The sequence below is a fragment of the Rhinolophus sinicus genome, linkage group LG09 (assembly GCF_036562045.2).
Source record: "Rhinolophus sinicus isolate RSC01 linkage group LG09, ASM3656204v1, whole genome shotgun sequence".
NCBI classification, from domain to species: Eukaryota; Metazoa; Chordata; class Mammalia; order Chiroptera; family Rhinolophidae; genus Rhinolophus; species Rhinolophus sinicus.
Genome location: NC_133758.1, coordinates 87,833,444 through 87,849,764, shown reverse-complemented (window position 1 = coordinate 87,849,764; position 16,321 = coordinate 87,833,444). Strand labels below are relative to the sequence as shown.

General features: G+C 36.7%; 1 protein-coding gene across 5 annotated transcripts; it reads right to left on the bottom strand.

Annotated features, from left to right (window-relative positions):
* Positions 1 to 2,060: 2,060 nt before the first annotated feature.
* Positions 2,061 to 10,496, bottom strand: TAC1 (tachykinin precursor 1). 5 transcript variants are annotated; one of them, XM_019729764.2, is made up of 7 exons: positions 10,167 to 10,468; positions 9,610 to 9,741; positions 8,433 to 8,529; positions 7,912 to 7,956; positions 7,399 to 7,422; positions 5,804 to 5,857; positions 2,061 to 2,673 (listed from the first exon to the last, which is right to left on the bottom strand). In XM_019729764.2, exons 1-7 carry the CDS (start codon positions 10,293 to 10,295, stop codon positions 2,624 to 2,626), a joined length of 531 nt encoding a protein of 176 aa, XP_019585323.2. In that variant the 5' UTR covers positions 10,296 to 10,468; the 3' UTR covers positions 2,061 to 2,623. The 5 variants fall into 5 exon arrangements, with proteins under 5 accessions (XP_019585323.2, XP_019585327.1, XP_019585324.2 ...); XM_019729768.2 differs by having other exon boundaries at positions 10,047 to 10,182; XM_019729765.2 differs by lacking the exon at positions 7,912 to 7,956 and having other exon boundaries at positions 10,167 to 10,496.
* Positions 10,497 to 16,321: the final 5,825 nt, after the last annotated feature.

The window sequence follows — 16,321 nt, the reverse complement described above, 5'->3', positions numbered from 1 at the left end:
TCTCATCCATTACATTGTTCTTTCTTGTTATAACATCTGTGCAGAAATATCCATGCATGTATAATGCAGAAATGTTGCTTTGTGTCCAACATACCACATGTGTTGTTCCAATGCACTAAATACACCATGTCATTTTAAATGTCGGCATGATATTCCCTTGTTATCAATATGCCAGTTTCCTTAATCAATCTCAGTGTTAGATATTAATTCGCTCTGCCATTTCCCTCGAACTTTTTTTCTAATCTTGATTCCTCTCATATTATAATCTATGACCCCAACATTTCCTTGAGCTTCACATGCTCATCTGTAAAGTAATAGTGATGATGATAATACTTCTTCCCTCACTGAGTGATTAAATATTATATAGTCATGTGCCGCGTAACGATGGGGATACATTCTGAGAAATATTTCATTATGCAGCTTTGTGGTTGTGCGAACACTGTAGAACTGTAGAGTGCACTTACACAAACATAGATGGTCTAGCCTACTACAGACCTAAGCTATATGGTAGAACCTAAGCTATATGGTAGAACCCAGGCTACAAGCCTGTACAGCATTTACTGTACAAAACAGCATGAGATTAAATCAAGCACAAGAGAAAATGGTGCCATCAAGAGATGTGGTGAGCGTGAGCTGTATGAGGCTGCTGTGGTATAACAGGGCAGACTGTTTTACAGCAAACTTATTTTTTTACAAGTAGAAAAAAGACACTCTAAAATAAGGATAAAAAGTATAGTGTAGTAAATAAACCAGTCATGTACTTGTTTATTGTCCTCAAGTATTGTGCACTGTACATAATAGTATGTGCTATAATTTTACACGATGAGCATCACAGGTTTGTTTACACCAGTATCACCACAAACACGGGAGTAAGGCAGTGCAGTACGAGATTATGATGGCTGTGATGTCACTAGGAGATAGGAATTTTTAGCTTCATTATAATTATATGGGACCACCATGGTTTATGCAGACTGTCGTTGCCCTAAGTGTTGTTATGTGGTGCATGCCTGTATAATGATAACTATTATTAGGAGGATCATTATATATTACAATTATTGTTATTGTTAAATAGAATGTTTAACAATACTGTTGGGGAGTGGGGCTCTAGATGAATCTTATTTTCTCCATTTTACTTATCACAATACAATTTAAATTTATTGTGTAATAATAAAAATGAGCTTGTTGGAGTTTTTGAAAAACAGATTATTTATTTAAAGATAGAAAGGTTAAAATATGCTTTAGCTCTCCTGTCCCTCAAATGGTTTTAATATTGATCAAGTCCAGTCCAGGCTAAACTCATGGAGCTTTATTTTACCGAACAATGCTTGTCCTGAGTTGTTTCACTACTTGTCAATATTTCACACTGTCTATGCAATCAGAGAACGGCTCCAATGACATTCATCAATCTTTTCCCTTAAATAAATATATTTAAGAGCCTCCTCTGATTGCTCTGTATTTATTTACGATGCACATGTTTCTGCTGGACAGTGTTATGGGTGTTATCAGTTCACAGGCACTCCTTAGAAATGCTGGAAAGGGGCTCTTGTCTTTGTTATGGGGGTGATGTCATATTATCAGTCCCCCCCCCATTTTTCTGTATCATCTTCTGATGACCTTTGTGAGAGTTTGGCTTGCTGTCTTAATTCTAGTGAGACTCACAGACTGTGCACTTATACCTGAGGTCCAAGCAGGGCTGAAATGTTAGTGTGCTGGTGTTTTGCCCAACAAGGAAATAACGACTGAAATGCATCTTTAAGGTAGATTATTAGCCTATTTATAAAAGGGAATCATAGGCATGTATAAACAGAATTTAATCTTGAACTCTTTGGATTCTAAAATGTGATTGTTTTCTCCATGAATGATCTTATGCCAAATGACTGAGACCAAAAAAAAAAAAAGTGTGCATGTGAGATTACATTTTAGTCATTTTACTTAAGGAAGAGAAATTTAATAGCTTTATGTTTTATTACTTAGCAGCCAAAACAGCTTTCAATGTATTTCATCTACTAAAAGAAATGTTGCTGATTTGACATAAATGTTAATGAAAGAATAAGACCCAATTCTCAAGATATTTTTTCTTTTATTTAAAATGTCAACTATCACAACACATTATACAATGAAATGAAGACCTTAAAATCACATTAAAACTTTTTAAAACATCTCTATATAGTCACAGAACATAAAACATGCTGCAGGGATACCAATACAGTTTGATACCAAATCTCAGTACATTTTCACCATGAAAACAAATGGAGATGCAAACGCCTGTCTGTGAGCTGCCTTTCCTTCAGCAGGAGCTGACGTGACCTACTTCCAGGAAACAAAAATGATTTCTTTCTTCAGAGACTATATTATTGACAGGTTTTTACAATTTCATTGAACACTGTGCTTTGTTGAGAAATTATCACTGAGTTCTACTTCTGAGGGGGTCATCATATTAGAATTATAACACACTTTTACAACACATATTGGCACAATATGAAAAATAAACACTTTTTGAGTTTTCAACTCAAAACAACAATTATTATTAAATAAATAATTATTTTTCAGAGTGCATTTCTCATTTTTACCTTTCCTTGGCCATTGACACAAATGCAGGTCAGTAAATAACACACTAGGGAGTTTATTTACGTCTTCTTTCATAATTCTGCATTGCATTTCTTTCATAAGCCACTGAGAACAAAGAGAAGAGAAAGGATTTTTAAAGAGGATTCACTGAGGGAATTAAACAAATAAAGTTCAAGGCATACAGTAATTCATTTTAAACTCATCATGACCTTTATCCCTCCATTGAAATATTTCTAAGAATTTTATTTTCCCGTCTTCCAATTGTCTCAGTCTGTATCCTGATTGGGAGTGACCTAACCACAGAATTCTTGGTAACTTCGGTCATCCGTCATCTACTTGGTGTTTCCACAATACATTGCAATGTTGATTCTCAGCAGCTTTCTCAAGCAGTGGCAGACTATGGCTACTTTCTTTGTCTAAGGCTACGTTAGCATTAAAATGGCAGATTTGAGTAGTTGTTACAGAGATTGTATGGCTCACAAACCTGGAATATTTACTATGTGGCTCTTTATAGAGAAAGTTTGCTGATTCATGTTATAGGAGTACCTAATTATGTAAGGGTCTCTTCCTGTCTCGTGGATGCCTCCCAATGATGGATTGTGCCTGAGACTAAGAACAACCTGATTGTAGGTTGGGCAGTTGTGCCATCGAAATACAACACAGTTTAACTTACCTCCTAGCACCCTAATGTCCTATGAAAAGTTAATTACTGCTTCCAAAGATACTTAACATATAGCTAGCAAATAATTTAAGTACTTTGACTATCTAGACCAAAAAAAAAGAGCCAAAATTATATTATATTATATTATATTATATTATATTATATTACATATAATTTCAAAGGGGTCTCTAACCACAAAAGGGTAAGGATCAGACTTATGTGATCAAAATACTAAGTATGCTTTTCATCATTTTAATTAATACTTTATACACTTAGATATACATTATGGGGAAATTACTGTGCTTTTAAAAATCCAGTATGCCCGTGTAAAATATTAAATTAAAATAGAAATAGCGGAAAATACTGTGAAAGACATGTAGAAACCACAGGTGGTCTTCTAAACACTTTTCTCGTGAGAAGGATTTGTTGAGAAAGAAGATGGGTCAAGTTTTCATCGCCATCACTTCCCTTTCAATACGGGGCGGATGATCTTTCACATCCAACTATCCCTTAAGTGAGGTTAACAATATGCTGAACGTTTTATGTCAAGCACGTGTGCACTTCTGAGGTAGAGCAGTCTGAGCCCCAAACAGGGCAGTTCTGATGGAAGGAAACAGTTCCTCTCTAGACCTGGTTTGTTTATATTAGGAGACGACTAGCGTAAGAGCAGTTTCTGACCGGTGCTGGGGAACGTGATTCTATTCTTCAGAGAAGTGCGGTGAAACCTGACGTAAACTAACCAAAGACCGATTAGTGATTTATCTGGTACTTAATGTCCTCTTAACTGGAGCAGAGTTTTTTACTGCATCCTTGAACCCTCTGAAACCCTCTGTCAACTTTCGTGTGTATGAGCTGAGGAGGGTTTCTCTGGGAAGAAGGTTTCTAGATTTTTCAGATTGTCTAAGAGGTCTATGAGCACCAAAAGGTAAGGATCAGACAGCTGTAAAAGAAGACAGTGACAACTTTGCCTCAACTGAATATATAAAAAAGACCTCTGACTGAGTATGGATTCCATTTTTGCCCATTTTTTTCCTTTTACATTTTCTTAACCAAAATGGAGGAGCAAAGATTTAATCATAAATTGATTCTGATTCATTATAGTGATTCTATTTATTATTTATAATTTATTACTTTAAGGACATTTAAGAGCATTTAATCTGTTCTAAATTGCACATATTACACAGTATTTGTAAAGTTAAGCATGATTTGAAACTCGTATCAATTCTGGAAATGGAGAATTGGTGACTAATAGGATTATCAAGAAAACCCCAGCTATTATTTAAGGGCTAGTGCATACTTTTGATACAAATAAAGCCAGTATCATTTAAATTTCTATTCCATTTCCAAAAACTACGAGATAATATATATTAATAAAACAATTTTAAGCTTTTTATTAGGCAGACTGGTAATGTATTTATGATTTAATCTTAAGCAACCCCAAAATTACTGATGAAGAAATACAAATGTAGTGTCTAAATTTGGAAGGTAGAGAACCAATATAAATACTAGGATACATCATTTTGCATTACTTTTCCATATAATTAAGAATTATGAGAGCACATCTAGTTACAGATTTTCTAGAAATTTGCATTATTCTAAATGGATAAGACAGCTGCTAATTACTCTCTAATGAATTATATGATTAGTATTTTCATTCTATTTTCACTGAATGTAAAATAAAGAGAATTTGAATAGCTTTCCTAAGGAACCTAAACTAACGACTATAAATCCTGAATATGCTTAAAAAATCAGTCTTGATGAAAATGATATAGGGGTTATATAACTTTGAAAATAGTGTGATGAATGAGTTTTCAGATATAGGTGTGTGGCATTTACATAGGAAATAGAAACAAAAGAGAAGAAAGGAAACATTCAGCCTTTATATCAAGTGAAAGAGTTGTTCAGAATCAAAATGGGTTCTGAGAATTGTGGCTTCTTCTAAGGGTTTTGTAGCCAGGACTGATTATATATAATCCTCTAGGATGATTTCATTATGTTCCTTTTTGAAGGCACTGGAATAGACTATATTACTCTCATATTGTCAAACATCCATCGGGTTTTAGAATTTGAGCTTTTATAACTTCATGAAGAGCAAGCAATTTGTATAAATGAATTTATTTTGTTTATATTATTTCTTTATTTTTGTGTTGGAAGACTGCCAGATGTAAGATCTTGTAAAACTTTCAAATGACCTTGGTATCAAGTGAAATTCGGTCTTATTTCCCACATCCCCCTACCTCCTCAGTTCAGTAAGGTTACATGTGGCTTAGTTAGCAGCTATAAGGGAAAGAGTATTAAGCTAGCCCAAAGGTTCAGGTTAGTTAATGATTAAATGGGGCAGACACTGGTAAGGCTGGCAGTTTGAAAAAGAGAAATTGATGCTTGATAATATTAGCTTAATCAGGTATAAATCTATTCTTGGATTTACTTACAGCAATTAGATTTCTTTTCACCATAAATATTCATTTTACATTTATTATTCCTTTTTTAATACTTTGATAACTATGCCTTATAAAGAAAATATACATGTATATTTAAGATACTGTTTATTTTGAGTCATGATTTTATACATACCAGAATTTAAAGCTCTTTTGCCCATTAGTCCAACAAAGGAATCTGTTTTATGCCCTGGAAAAATACATTTAGGGGTATTTTAATATGTATATCTTTGAGGAAATAAACTGTTATAAGTAGTACAAAAAAAAAAAAAAGCAAGCTTCCAAATATGTGCCCATATAATAAATTGATGTCTATTTCATGTTTTGGTGAGCCCAAAGAAACGAAGATTCATTCCTAATAAATCTTGCAAATGACACTAAAACAATACAAGGAAAGCACTTCTCTCAATTCTATACCTAAATATTAGCAAGTACCCTTTATTCATATTATATTTTATCTGTTTATATATAAAGTTTTAAAAATTATTGCTATTTAAGCTAGCTTTGATTTTTTAGGGAGTCAATTTCACATTTGTGTGACAGAGAAATATCCAAGCCTATTTTCTCATGTTACTGAGAATGTTGTATTTCTCAGGAACGAAACCTTAGTTAAATTAGATCCCTACATCTGATAATTATAAACTTCTGAAAGGTCATGATTTCTATTTTATTGGACTTTAAATACTACTCCTTTTGGAAAAGTATGTTAGTTTTGACATTAATAGAGTGCATTTATTTTTCATTACATAGGATTTTGCTATATATAATTCCCTTGAAAGTCAAATCCTTAGAAAGCAAATATGATTGATTTATTTTCAAGGTTGAAGCCTTTGGAAAAGGTTATATTTTAACTCCAGTGGGAGAATGTGTCTTGGTTTACACTGTATTAGTTGACAATAGGGCTGCTATCTTACTGTGGCCTACTCTGCCACCCAGTGAACCAAAAATCTAAGTCAGGGTAAGTAAGTCGACAATACAGTTAGGATGGAGCTCTGAGACTTTCTGTCAACTTGGTTCCATTAACTGGGAAACTGGGATCTAACGACCATCAAATGTCACAATTTTGCCATCTTCACTACCCTAAGAAATGCTTCACTGTGCTTTGATAGATTGAGGTTTCCCATTCAGTTATGGAATCGAAAAACTGCATTTCTATCTATCTTTACTTTTAATAAGGATTCTCTACTGAGACATTCACTGGAGACTCTTAATTGGCTGCTGAATTACCCTAATAAGTCACGTCATCATGGCATCCAGCATACTCAAATGAGTTAGAAGATTCATATATGTTATTGTTTTTTTGCAGTGGAACTGGTGGTTGTCACGGGTGGGGAAAATGTGTGGTAGATTTATACTCCTAGGATTGAAATTCTTCTCTAAACTAGCAATTTATAGGGGTTAAAGGATTTTTTTATAGCAGCTTAAAACAATAACAAATATTTATTATCTCATAGTTTCTGTGAGTCAGAAATTCAGCAGCAGTTTACCTGAGAGTTAAAAGATTTTTAACATAATGTATTATTTTGTTAAGTACAATATGTCTAAATAACAAAGCTTTAAACAATCATGTTCTGGATGTAAATATAATATGAGTTCCTCCATTCTTATATTGTCTTAATTAAAAATATTAAGTCCCAAGTTAAAGCAGGAAATAAGATCAGGTATTATATAAAGTGGAATTCAATCTTTTACATTTGTGTTTGATAAATGTCCAAATAATTTTGAACTTACTTTTATGAGAGATCTGGCCATGTCCTAGAAGAAAGAAAGATAAAATGAGCAAAGCAATAGATTTGTTTTAAAGAGGGGACATTATGTCTTTTAAAGAGAAATATGAAATAAGTTGATTTTTAAAATATGGAACATCGCCCATTCTTGTACTATCCCGAGAAATATAACAGAGCCATACATGTTCACCAAATTATTGAAAATAAAGCAAAATATTTTAACAAACAACACAATATTTTTAAGTGCTTTCTATAGGTCACAGATTCAAATCCAAGACTATGAGTCTCCTGAGGCCTGCTAACAACTGTTAGGCCATACCTCCCCTGTTTTCCTATAAGCACATCTTCAAGGATGGCTATGAATTAGACACTCAGGAGAGAGAGGGAGAGATACCCAAATCCATCTCTTAGTTAAACAAACATAGTCAAGAATCTGTATTTCAGCCTATAAAAGACTTTTTCACTTTCCCACATGTGTATTCACAATAGTAAAATAAAGATTTATAGAAATGTTTACCATAAAGAGCCTTTAACAGGGCCACTTGTTTTTCAATTGAGGAATCTGACAAGAGACAATTGACATTAACTTCACAGGTCCCGCTGACAGTACGTGAATTCAAAGAAAGTGACTATTTCTATCACTAGACAAGGGGCAGCTAAGTCTCTTCTAACCCCAATCGTCTATAATCAGCTTCCACATGCACTTAGACTGATCAGAATACTACTCCCCGGAGGCTCCTGCTTGGTCAGTTTGGACCTTTAGTCCAGGGAGCTAAGGTTGGTTCCTGTTCTTGGTGGTTTGGTTACAACACTGTGAGGCATATGAAACAGATGTCTCCCTCCCTCCGTGGGCATGTGCGTGTGACAGTGAGGTGAGCGCAAGAGTCGCCCCAGGGGTGGATGGGGAGGGGGGTTTCACCCCTTTTAAGCTAGAAATCTCTAGTCAAAGAGCAAGAGAGACTGAGTGCCCTGAGAATGTGTGGGCAGACCCGGCGGATTGCCAGGAGAGATAAAGAGAGGGATGGCTGCCCATCTCACCAGCATCCCGTTTGCCCATTAATCCGAAGAACTGTTGAGGCTTGGGTCTCCGGGCGATTCTCTGAAGAAGATGCTCAAAGGGCTCAGGCAGCTCCTCCTGGGGGACAGACGTGCGAACAAACGGGCGTGTAGGCAACCAGCACGAGGCTCCCGGAAACCTGAGTCATTCCGGTGGTGCGCTCCAGCCCTGGGCGAACCTCGGCGGCCCGCAGTGGGGTCCCGTGGGGCCAGGACAGGGAAGCTGGCTCCACAGGGAGGCGAGAGGAGACCTCCTGGCTTACCCACGCTGGGCCGAGTGGGGTCCATGACAGTGCGCCCCCTGCCTCCACCCCTCCCAGCGGAACTCCTATCCAGCTCGCTGCCTCCCCTAAGCCCTTGCGAGTTTGCAGGAGGCTCGGTGTCGTTGAGCCCTGCACACTTTCCACTCTTTCTTCCCAGCCCGGGTCCCCTCACTCATCTGCAGCGCAGCCACCTGACTTTGTCTTGCTCTGGCGCCGGCTTTGGAGACGCCTCACCACCCTAAATGCACACAGGTGTGGTGTGTCTGTCGAGGATGCGTGGGAAAGGGTGACAAAGCTTTAAAAGCGACCAGCACAGAGCGACATTCCAGCGAGGCGCGCTCCCTTGTACCAAGAGCTTGCGAGCCACGTAAAGAAAAACTTGCAGCTACGTCTTCAGGTCCGTAAAGTAAATGCCACGGCAGCATGTTAGCTTCCCACCCACCTCTGTTCATTTAAGTCCCCAGCAGCTCGCCCCTCGTCCCCGCTTCTGCCTATGTCCGGGGTGCGTTCCTTTACCCAGGCTCAGCGTTTCCAAACGCCAGGTCCTTGCAGCTGGACTGGAGTTCCCCGAAATCCCTGTTACCTGAGGATGAAACCTTTTGAGGTTTCCAGCTTTGTGAGGACCCTGGGCTCATCAGGAAGGTCATCATTGCTTCAGTGAGTTCCGGAGACCCGACCCGCAGCCCTCGGGAAGAAACTTGGAAGGTGGGCACAAAATCTCGTGCGGGTCCCAGGGGGTGCCTTCCTTTACATCCCCCCCCCCGTGTGCCCCCACCGCATGTGGTCGCGGTGGTAGTGCCCACCAGGGTAATTAGGGTGTTATCGCGGGGTGGGGGGAAGTGACAGCTCCCAAGCCCAGGAAAAAGGACACGGGCCAGCTTGGGACCACGGCTCACCTTGATCTGGTCGCTGTCAGACCAGTCCGACCAATAATTAAGATCATCATTGGCTCCGATTTCTTCTGCAAACAGTTGAGTGGACACAAGAAAAACGACTGCCAAAGCCACAAGGGTTTTCATGTTGGATTTCTGGTCAGAGTGGGGAGAAGAGATCGAGGAGAGAAAAATACATGCATTGGGGGCGGCTATCGAAGAGTTGGAGCAGCAAAATTGTCGGTCCCACAACAGAACTAAGGGCAATTGAACCAAGATGAAAAGTCTAAGGGCTAAAGTCCCGCCTGTATCCTTTAGGAAAGATAACCATGCTCCAAAGCTTCTCGAATCCCCTTCTCCCTAGATCCCAACTCCCCCTGCCCCTGACCCACCAATCCACACCTTCAAGCCAGGAGGCTCCGCAGATGGAAGACAAAGAGGGACCTTGGCATTTGGAATACCTGTCTCCCTGCTGTACCCCCACTGTTTCTCGCCCCAGCTGGCCCATCCAGCTTTGTCAGCCGCCACTTCGGAGCGATGCGCGGCGCGGCGCGCCCCCCTGGCAGGGCTCAGGCACTTACTGCTGCGGACGAGCCGGCTGGGTTGCTCTGGCTGGTCTGAGCGCACGCGGGGCGCTCCACACTGGGTCGCTGTGGCGATGGAGGAGCAGGTCGCAGCGCGCTTTCTGCCGGCTTGGTGAAGTGCTGCATTTATCTGAGACTCCACGAGCTTCTAGACCCACGTGACTCGCTCCCCACGAGATTTTCTGCTCAATATTTAATTAGCCGCCTCCTTTCGCTTGCGTCTGATTGAGAGTTTCCGAGACGGTAACCGGTCGGTGCCCATAATATCTGGACCCAATTGGGTTCGAAATGACGCAATTTTAGGAAAATCGAGATCTCGCCATCCAATCCCCAGGGGCCAGTCTTCTTCCGTCTGCAGATCTGACGCCCCCTCCCCTCTCCTTCTTCCAAACAGTGTTCCTTGACACTTAAGATTACTCATCAAAATTGAGCAAAGTGACTCATTCCTCGGACTTCCGCAACTTTTCCGTCCCTTGAGACGTCAGGATAAGTTGCACTTCGAAGGATGGGCAAATAACTTCAGGTATTGAGATCTCGTCGTCGGAAATCGTGCTAAGAAAGTAGGAGCACTTCAAATGGGGGAGGAGGGGTGGAAGGCATTTTTTCCACCTTCTGTTTCCATCTGCAGACTGTCTTAAGTGTTTCTGAGATACAGCCTCCTTCCCTGGGCAGAACATCCTTCTCCCATATCAGCTGGAATACCTGAATATCTTCAGCATTATAAAAGGATTTTTAGTCACCAAAGTATTTCAGAGGATGGATGCAGGTTTATTTTACATCTTGGAGAAAGGGGAATTTAAACGTGATACTGCAGGTAGAACTTTTATTTCAGTGCCATTCTAGGCTATCTTTTGTTCCAAAATAGCCAAGTCCTATTCCTTGCCACATCCAGAAGCAGGGGGATAGAGGACGTTTAGCTTCTTCTCTCCTACCCTTTCTTGCTGAAGATAAAGAAACCGGCAAGATGGTACAAAATGCTTAAGGGGTGTCGCTAAACGACTGTAAAGATCATTCATAGATTTCTCCTATATGTGAAAACAAGTGTAGTGAAGATGCTAATTGCGTGGTCATTAACAATACGAAGCTATTAGCCTAACAATATCTGTACAGAAATCACAGCTTTCCATGAGCCCACGGTTTGCCTTGCAGACACATTTCTTTCATCTCTAAATGAATTAAATGATGTTTCTTGGTGGAGATGTTTTCTCCTCTTTACTCAGTAAGTACTATATTTTTCAGCTAACGCTGATGTGTTTAGTATAATGCATAAAATAAATAATTTTTGCAACTCATATAAACCAGTAATTTTTTCCTCTAATATATGTTCTTTCTTACATAACCCTGCATTTTGAAATTCCCAGGTGTCTCTCATTTCTTTAGGCCTAGCCTCACAACCAGAGGCATTCTATTTTTTGTTTTTATAAGTTTTTATATGGAAAATTATTATATTAAATATACAAAAGTAGAGAGAATCACCCACTTGAAACAATTTGCAAATTTTATCTAGAAATCCTTCCTATTTCACTTCCACTCAGATTATTTTGAAGCAAATCTTAGACATTTCAACTGTACATATTTCAGCATGCCTGTATATTTATATAATGGTAGAGATTTTAAAAATAAAAACAGAACCATGCCATTATTCCACCTAAAACAACATAAAGTATTCCTTACAATATTATATATCCAGTCAATGTTCAAATATTCCTATTGTTTCAGAAACCTCTACTCCATACAGTTTACTAGTTGAAATCATACCCTGCACTTGGTTCATATATCTCTAAAATCTCCCAGAAGCCATAGTTTATGGATAAAACTAATCAATAAAGTGTACTACATTCTGGAGTTTACTGCTTGCCTCCTAATGGTTTCTTTTAACTTGTTCCTCTGTCCTGTTTCCTGTTAATTGGTAGTTGTATCTAGCAGCTTGATCCCCTGTAGGTTTGGTTTTTCTGACAAAGCTGCTTTACTCGTGTTGTTAGGAAACACATGATAACTGGTTGTTTCTTCTTTTGAGATGTTAGCAGCCTTTAATGATCATTTTCTAGATCTATTAGTTCATTAGTACTTTCAAAATAGTGTTATTCTGATTTTATCATTCATTTTTTATTTGTTAGCTGGACTATTTCTTCCATATAAAGTGAAACATTTTCTCTCAACAACTATTTAATTACTCCAAGACATTATAAATATAAGAAACATGGAATAAGTGCTTGATTACTTCCTTTGACCAATGTTAAAAATGAGTTTGTAAATTAAAATGTTCAAGCATGGATGTTTTTTCCAAAACTTTTAGGATGATTATGACCTCATGGATTTAAACATGTGAAGTATTTCAATCCTTTAAAGAAGGATAGAGGCAGGCCTTCTTCTAATTGATGCTCAAATTATCCAATTTCTTGGACAGTGGGTGACATTTCACATTGGTTCCTGAGACTTCTGATATGTCTTGAATAGGCTTTAATGGCTTTCTTGTTTTTTTTTTTTTTTGGTGAGACAAGATATGCCAGGTTTAAGTTGTGTATTTTCTTTCTCAGACCTGCCATTTGCATTTAAGGCACTATCATTTCCTTTGTAGAAATGATAATTAGAGATTATAATCTGGGCGTTGTGGATGCATATTACTACTGAGTACTTCATTGTTTCAAGACCTGTTCAATGAATAGAACTGGAAATGTTTGTGTGTAAAATCATAACTGTATATTGACACTTCCTATGCAAATCAGGATACCATAGTCTCTTTCCTTAACCTCTTCTGTTTTGCATCTATTCTATCGTGCCAAAAAAATTCCAGCTCCTAGTGACATCAACATAATTACTCATTAGCTTTATCCCAATGCATAATGCCAACATGATCAACAATATGATTATTCAAAACAGATTAATAGTTTTTATTTGCATTTCTTTATCTGTAGGATATATCACACTAGGTATGTTCAGTCCATTTACTATATTTTAAAGTCACTTTAAAAGTTCTTCTCTGTATGGTTATGCTACCAACTCTTAAACGCATAGGTTCATTTGATCATTTTGATCTTGAGTTGCAGGGACTGCTTTTTAAATTGAGTTTAACTTAAACATTATGTAAAAAGACATAGTTCCAAACTCAAATATTCAAAACATAATGCATTCAGAGAAGTGTAGCTTTAATTGCTGTCCCTCCAACCTCTTCCTTCTAGTAGCATTTCTTTTCAGTTTTTGAGTTTATCCTTCTATTATTATTGTTATTGTGATTGTTGTTATTCTTATTTTGACATAAGCAAATATATATTCATATCCTTCTCCACACTCTAAAATTGCACACATAAAGTGGGGTATTTTAGATTAATTTTTTTTGTTTGTTTCTCAGTTGCTGATGTGGTTTATAAGGTAACAATAAAGATGGCCATTTCACAATTTCTTCCCTGTTAGCTCAATGTAACCAGGTGTATAATTCTATTCAGGTGCCATACATTGCAAATATACCACAATACACAAAACAAAGGGTGTTTCATAGACTTGAGTAACAAACAATAATGAGATAAAATTGGTTAAAGAATACTTTTCTCACTTTTTCCATGTCATTCGTTAATTGCTAACTTAGTGCTCCTAGTATGATCATGCCTTTACTGACACGCTTTGTCCTTGAACATTGTGGGTTTGGGACATTTATATTCTTTATGGTTTTCTTTGGGATATTTATACTCTTTATTTGTATTTTATTTATTATTTGGGGTATTTATACTCTTTATTTGCTTTATTTCCCAGAACATCAAATTTATGACAAAAATATATTAATAAAATACATATGCATGAGAAGTAAAATGGTGAAAAAGTAAATAGTTAATAAATCATTTTTTATGTTTGTAAATTTAAAAAAACTGCAGAAAATTACAAAGAAAAAAATTAATATCATCCATTTTCTCATAAGCCAGAATAAACCACTGTTAACATCTTGATATACTGCTTATAATTTTTAATGGGAAAATAGTCACCTGATTGGTTTTGTAAAATAAGATACAATCTTTATAGAAAAACAAAGCAATGCAGAAAAGTACAATAATGTATTTCTTTTTAATTACTGCAAATCCAGAAATTGCCATCCTTAACATTAAGAGACCATCATTGTGAATATCTTTCCATGCATATTATATGGTTAGAAGAATAGAACAGTAGACAAATAAGTAAATTATGAAAATAGGATGAGACCCTCAAAAATGTTTTTAATGAAAGAGATTTATATTTTGTTTGACTTTAGCAGTAGAAAAACAAACAAAAAAGTGAAAAATGTTTCTTCACCACGTGATATTTTTTCTTCAAAAGAACCCGTTAATGTTAAAAAGACAAGATTTAGAAATAAACATTAAGAGGCTATCATGTAACATTAAAAAATAGATATTTAGATAATATCTCTTTATTCCCTGTTTTGAAAGATGAGGACATTAGCACTCTTAAACTTTCTCCCATTTCCCCTTCTCCTATCTCCCCATTTTGATAGTTATATGATTATTTTAAAATTATTCAGGTTTATAATACTTACATTTAGTTTTGCTACCATACTTTTATTAGTATTTGAAATGTCTACTATTCAGCCTATATTTAAACAGTTTCACAGTTCACCACCAGTTTTTTGTTTGTTTGTTTGTTTGATTGATTTTTAGTTTTAGGTGTACAAAACAATGTAATAGGTAGACACATTCCTGAGCTTTGCCATTCTCAAGTTTATTTTTAATCATCTCTTATTTGGCTGGATATCACTGTCAAGCAAATTTTTTTCCTCAGGAAGAAATGACACATATTGTGTTCCCTGAGTTCTCTCATGCTAGTGAATATCTGTCTGTGGCTTCTAAGCTCAAGGGACATCTAGATTATTTGTAATATTTTAAAGTTAAATTTTATTTTTCACAGGACTTTATGGACGTTTCTCCATTGTCCTTGGAACTGAATGTTATGGAGAATTCTGAGATGCGACAATTTTTCCCCAAGCTTGTATGTAACTTGCTTTTTTGCCTGACTGTCTGAGGAATTCTTTCTTTATTCTTGACATTTAATAGTTTAATTAGGATATGTCTTGTTGTTAGTCATCCTAAATCTGATTTTACTGGAGTTTCATGAACTGTTTTTGTTTTGCAAATTATTCTCTTTCTTCATTTAGGAAAATTCTATTGTATTAGGTCTTTAAATATATCTTTGAAGTGGAACTTTCATTTAAAGAATAGAATGCTATGGTCTTTTTCTTTGGATCATAATATATTTTATAACATATATAAATATTGTAATATGTTGATATCTCATGTCTATAATATTCTTCCAAATTGCTTTAATTTTTTGCCCCTTTCATCTGCATTCACTTAGATTACCTTAAGTCTTTCCTCTTTGGGTCAGTAATTCACCTTTGTTTATTCTGTACCTTGCTGTTTCTAATTTACTTATTATTTCCATAATCATGTTGCATATTCCCCTATTTGTTCTCATAGACTAGTATTTTCCTTTTTTGTCTCATTTAATTACTTTATTATTTTATTGGTATGCTCTTATTGCATTTATGTTCTTGTTAAGATGTTCTTAGTGTGAAGTAATTGAGGGAATTTCTTTCTGTTTCCTGAGTTATATTTTCTTCTGGTTTAGTGGTAAAATGCATGAGTTTTGAGCAAGCGCTACCAATTTTAATACTGGCGTAGCCACTTTCTAGTCATGTGGGCTTGGACAGGTTACTTAAGCACTCTGCCTCAATTTTCTAATCTGCCAAATAGTATAACAAATAGTACTTGCCTTATAACACTGCTGTGGCAATTAATTGAGTAAATACATGTGAAGTATAAAGAACAGTGCCTAGCACATGCAATGAATGTTTATTATTATTATTCTATGTGGCTGTGTGTGTGTGTGTGTGTGTGTGCGCGCGTTAATGGTTAATTTTATCTATCAGTTCAACTAGGCTTATGTTGCCCAGTTGTTTGGTCAAACACCACTGTAAATATAGCTGTGAAGGTATTTTTTAAGATGCGATTAATATTTAAATCCATAGACGCTGAGTAAAACCACTGCTTTCCATTATGTAGGTGGGCTTTATCTAATCAGTTGAAGGTTTTAAATGAAAAAGACTGAAGTCTCCCAAGGAAGAAAGAATTCTGCCTCCAGACTGCCTTTAGACTCAAGGCATCAACTTTTTG

Excerpts from the sequence above, each read along its gene's own strand:
- TAC1 (XM_019729764.2), bottom strand. The coding sequence starts at position 10,295 with ATGCAGCACTTCACCAAGCCGGCAGAAAGCGCGCTGCGACCTGCTCCT. Across the intron at positions 7,957-8,432 it reads AATGGGCAAACGGGATGCTG|ATTCCTCAATTGAAAAACAA; the intron begins GTGAGATGGGCA and ends GTCTCTTGTCAG. Across the intron at positions 2,674-5,803 it reads CAAAAGAGCTTTAAATTCTG|TGGCTTATGAAAGAAATGCA; the intron begins GTATGTATAAAA and ends CTTTGTTCTCAG.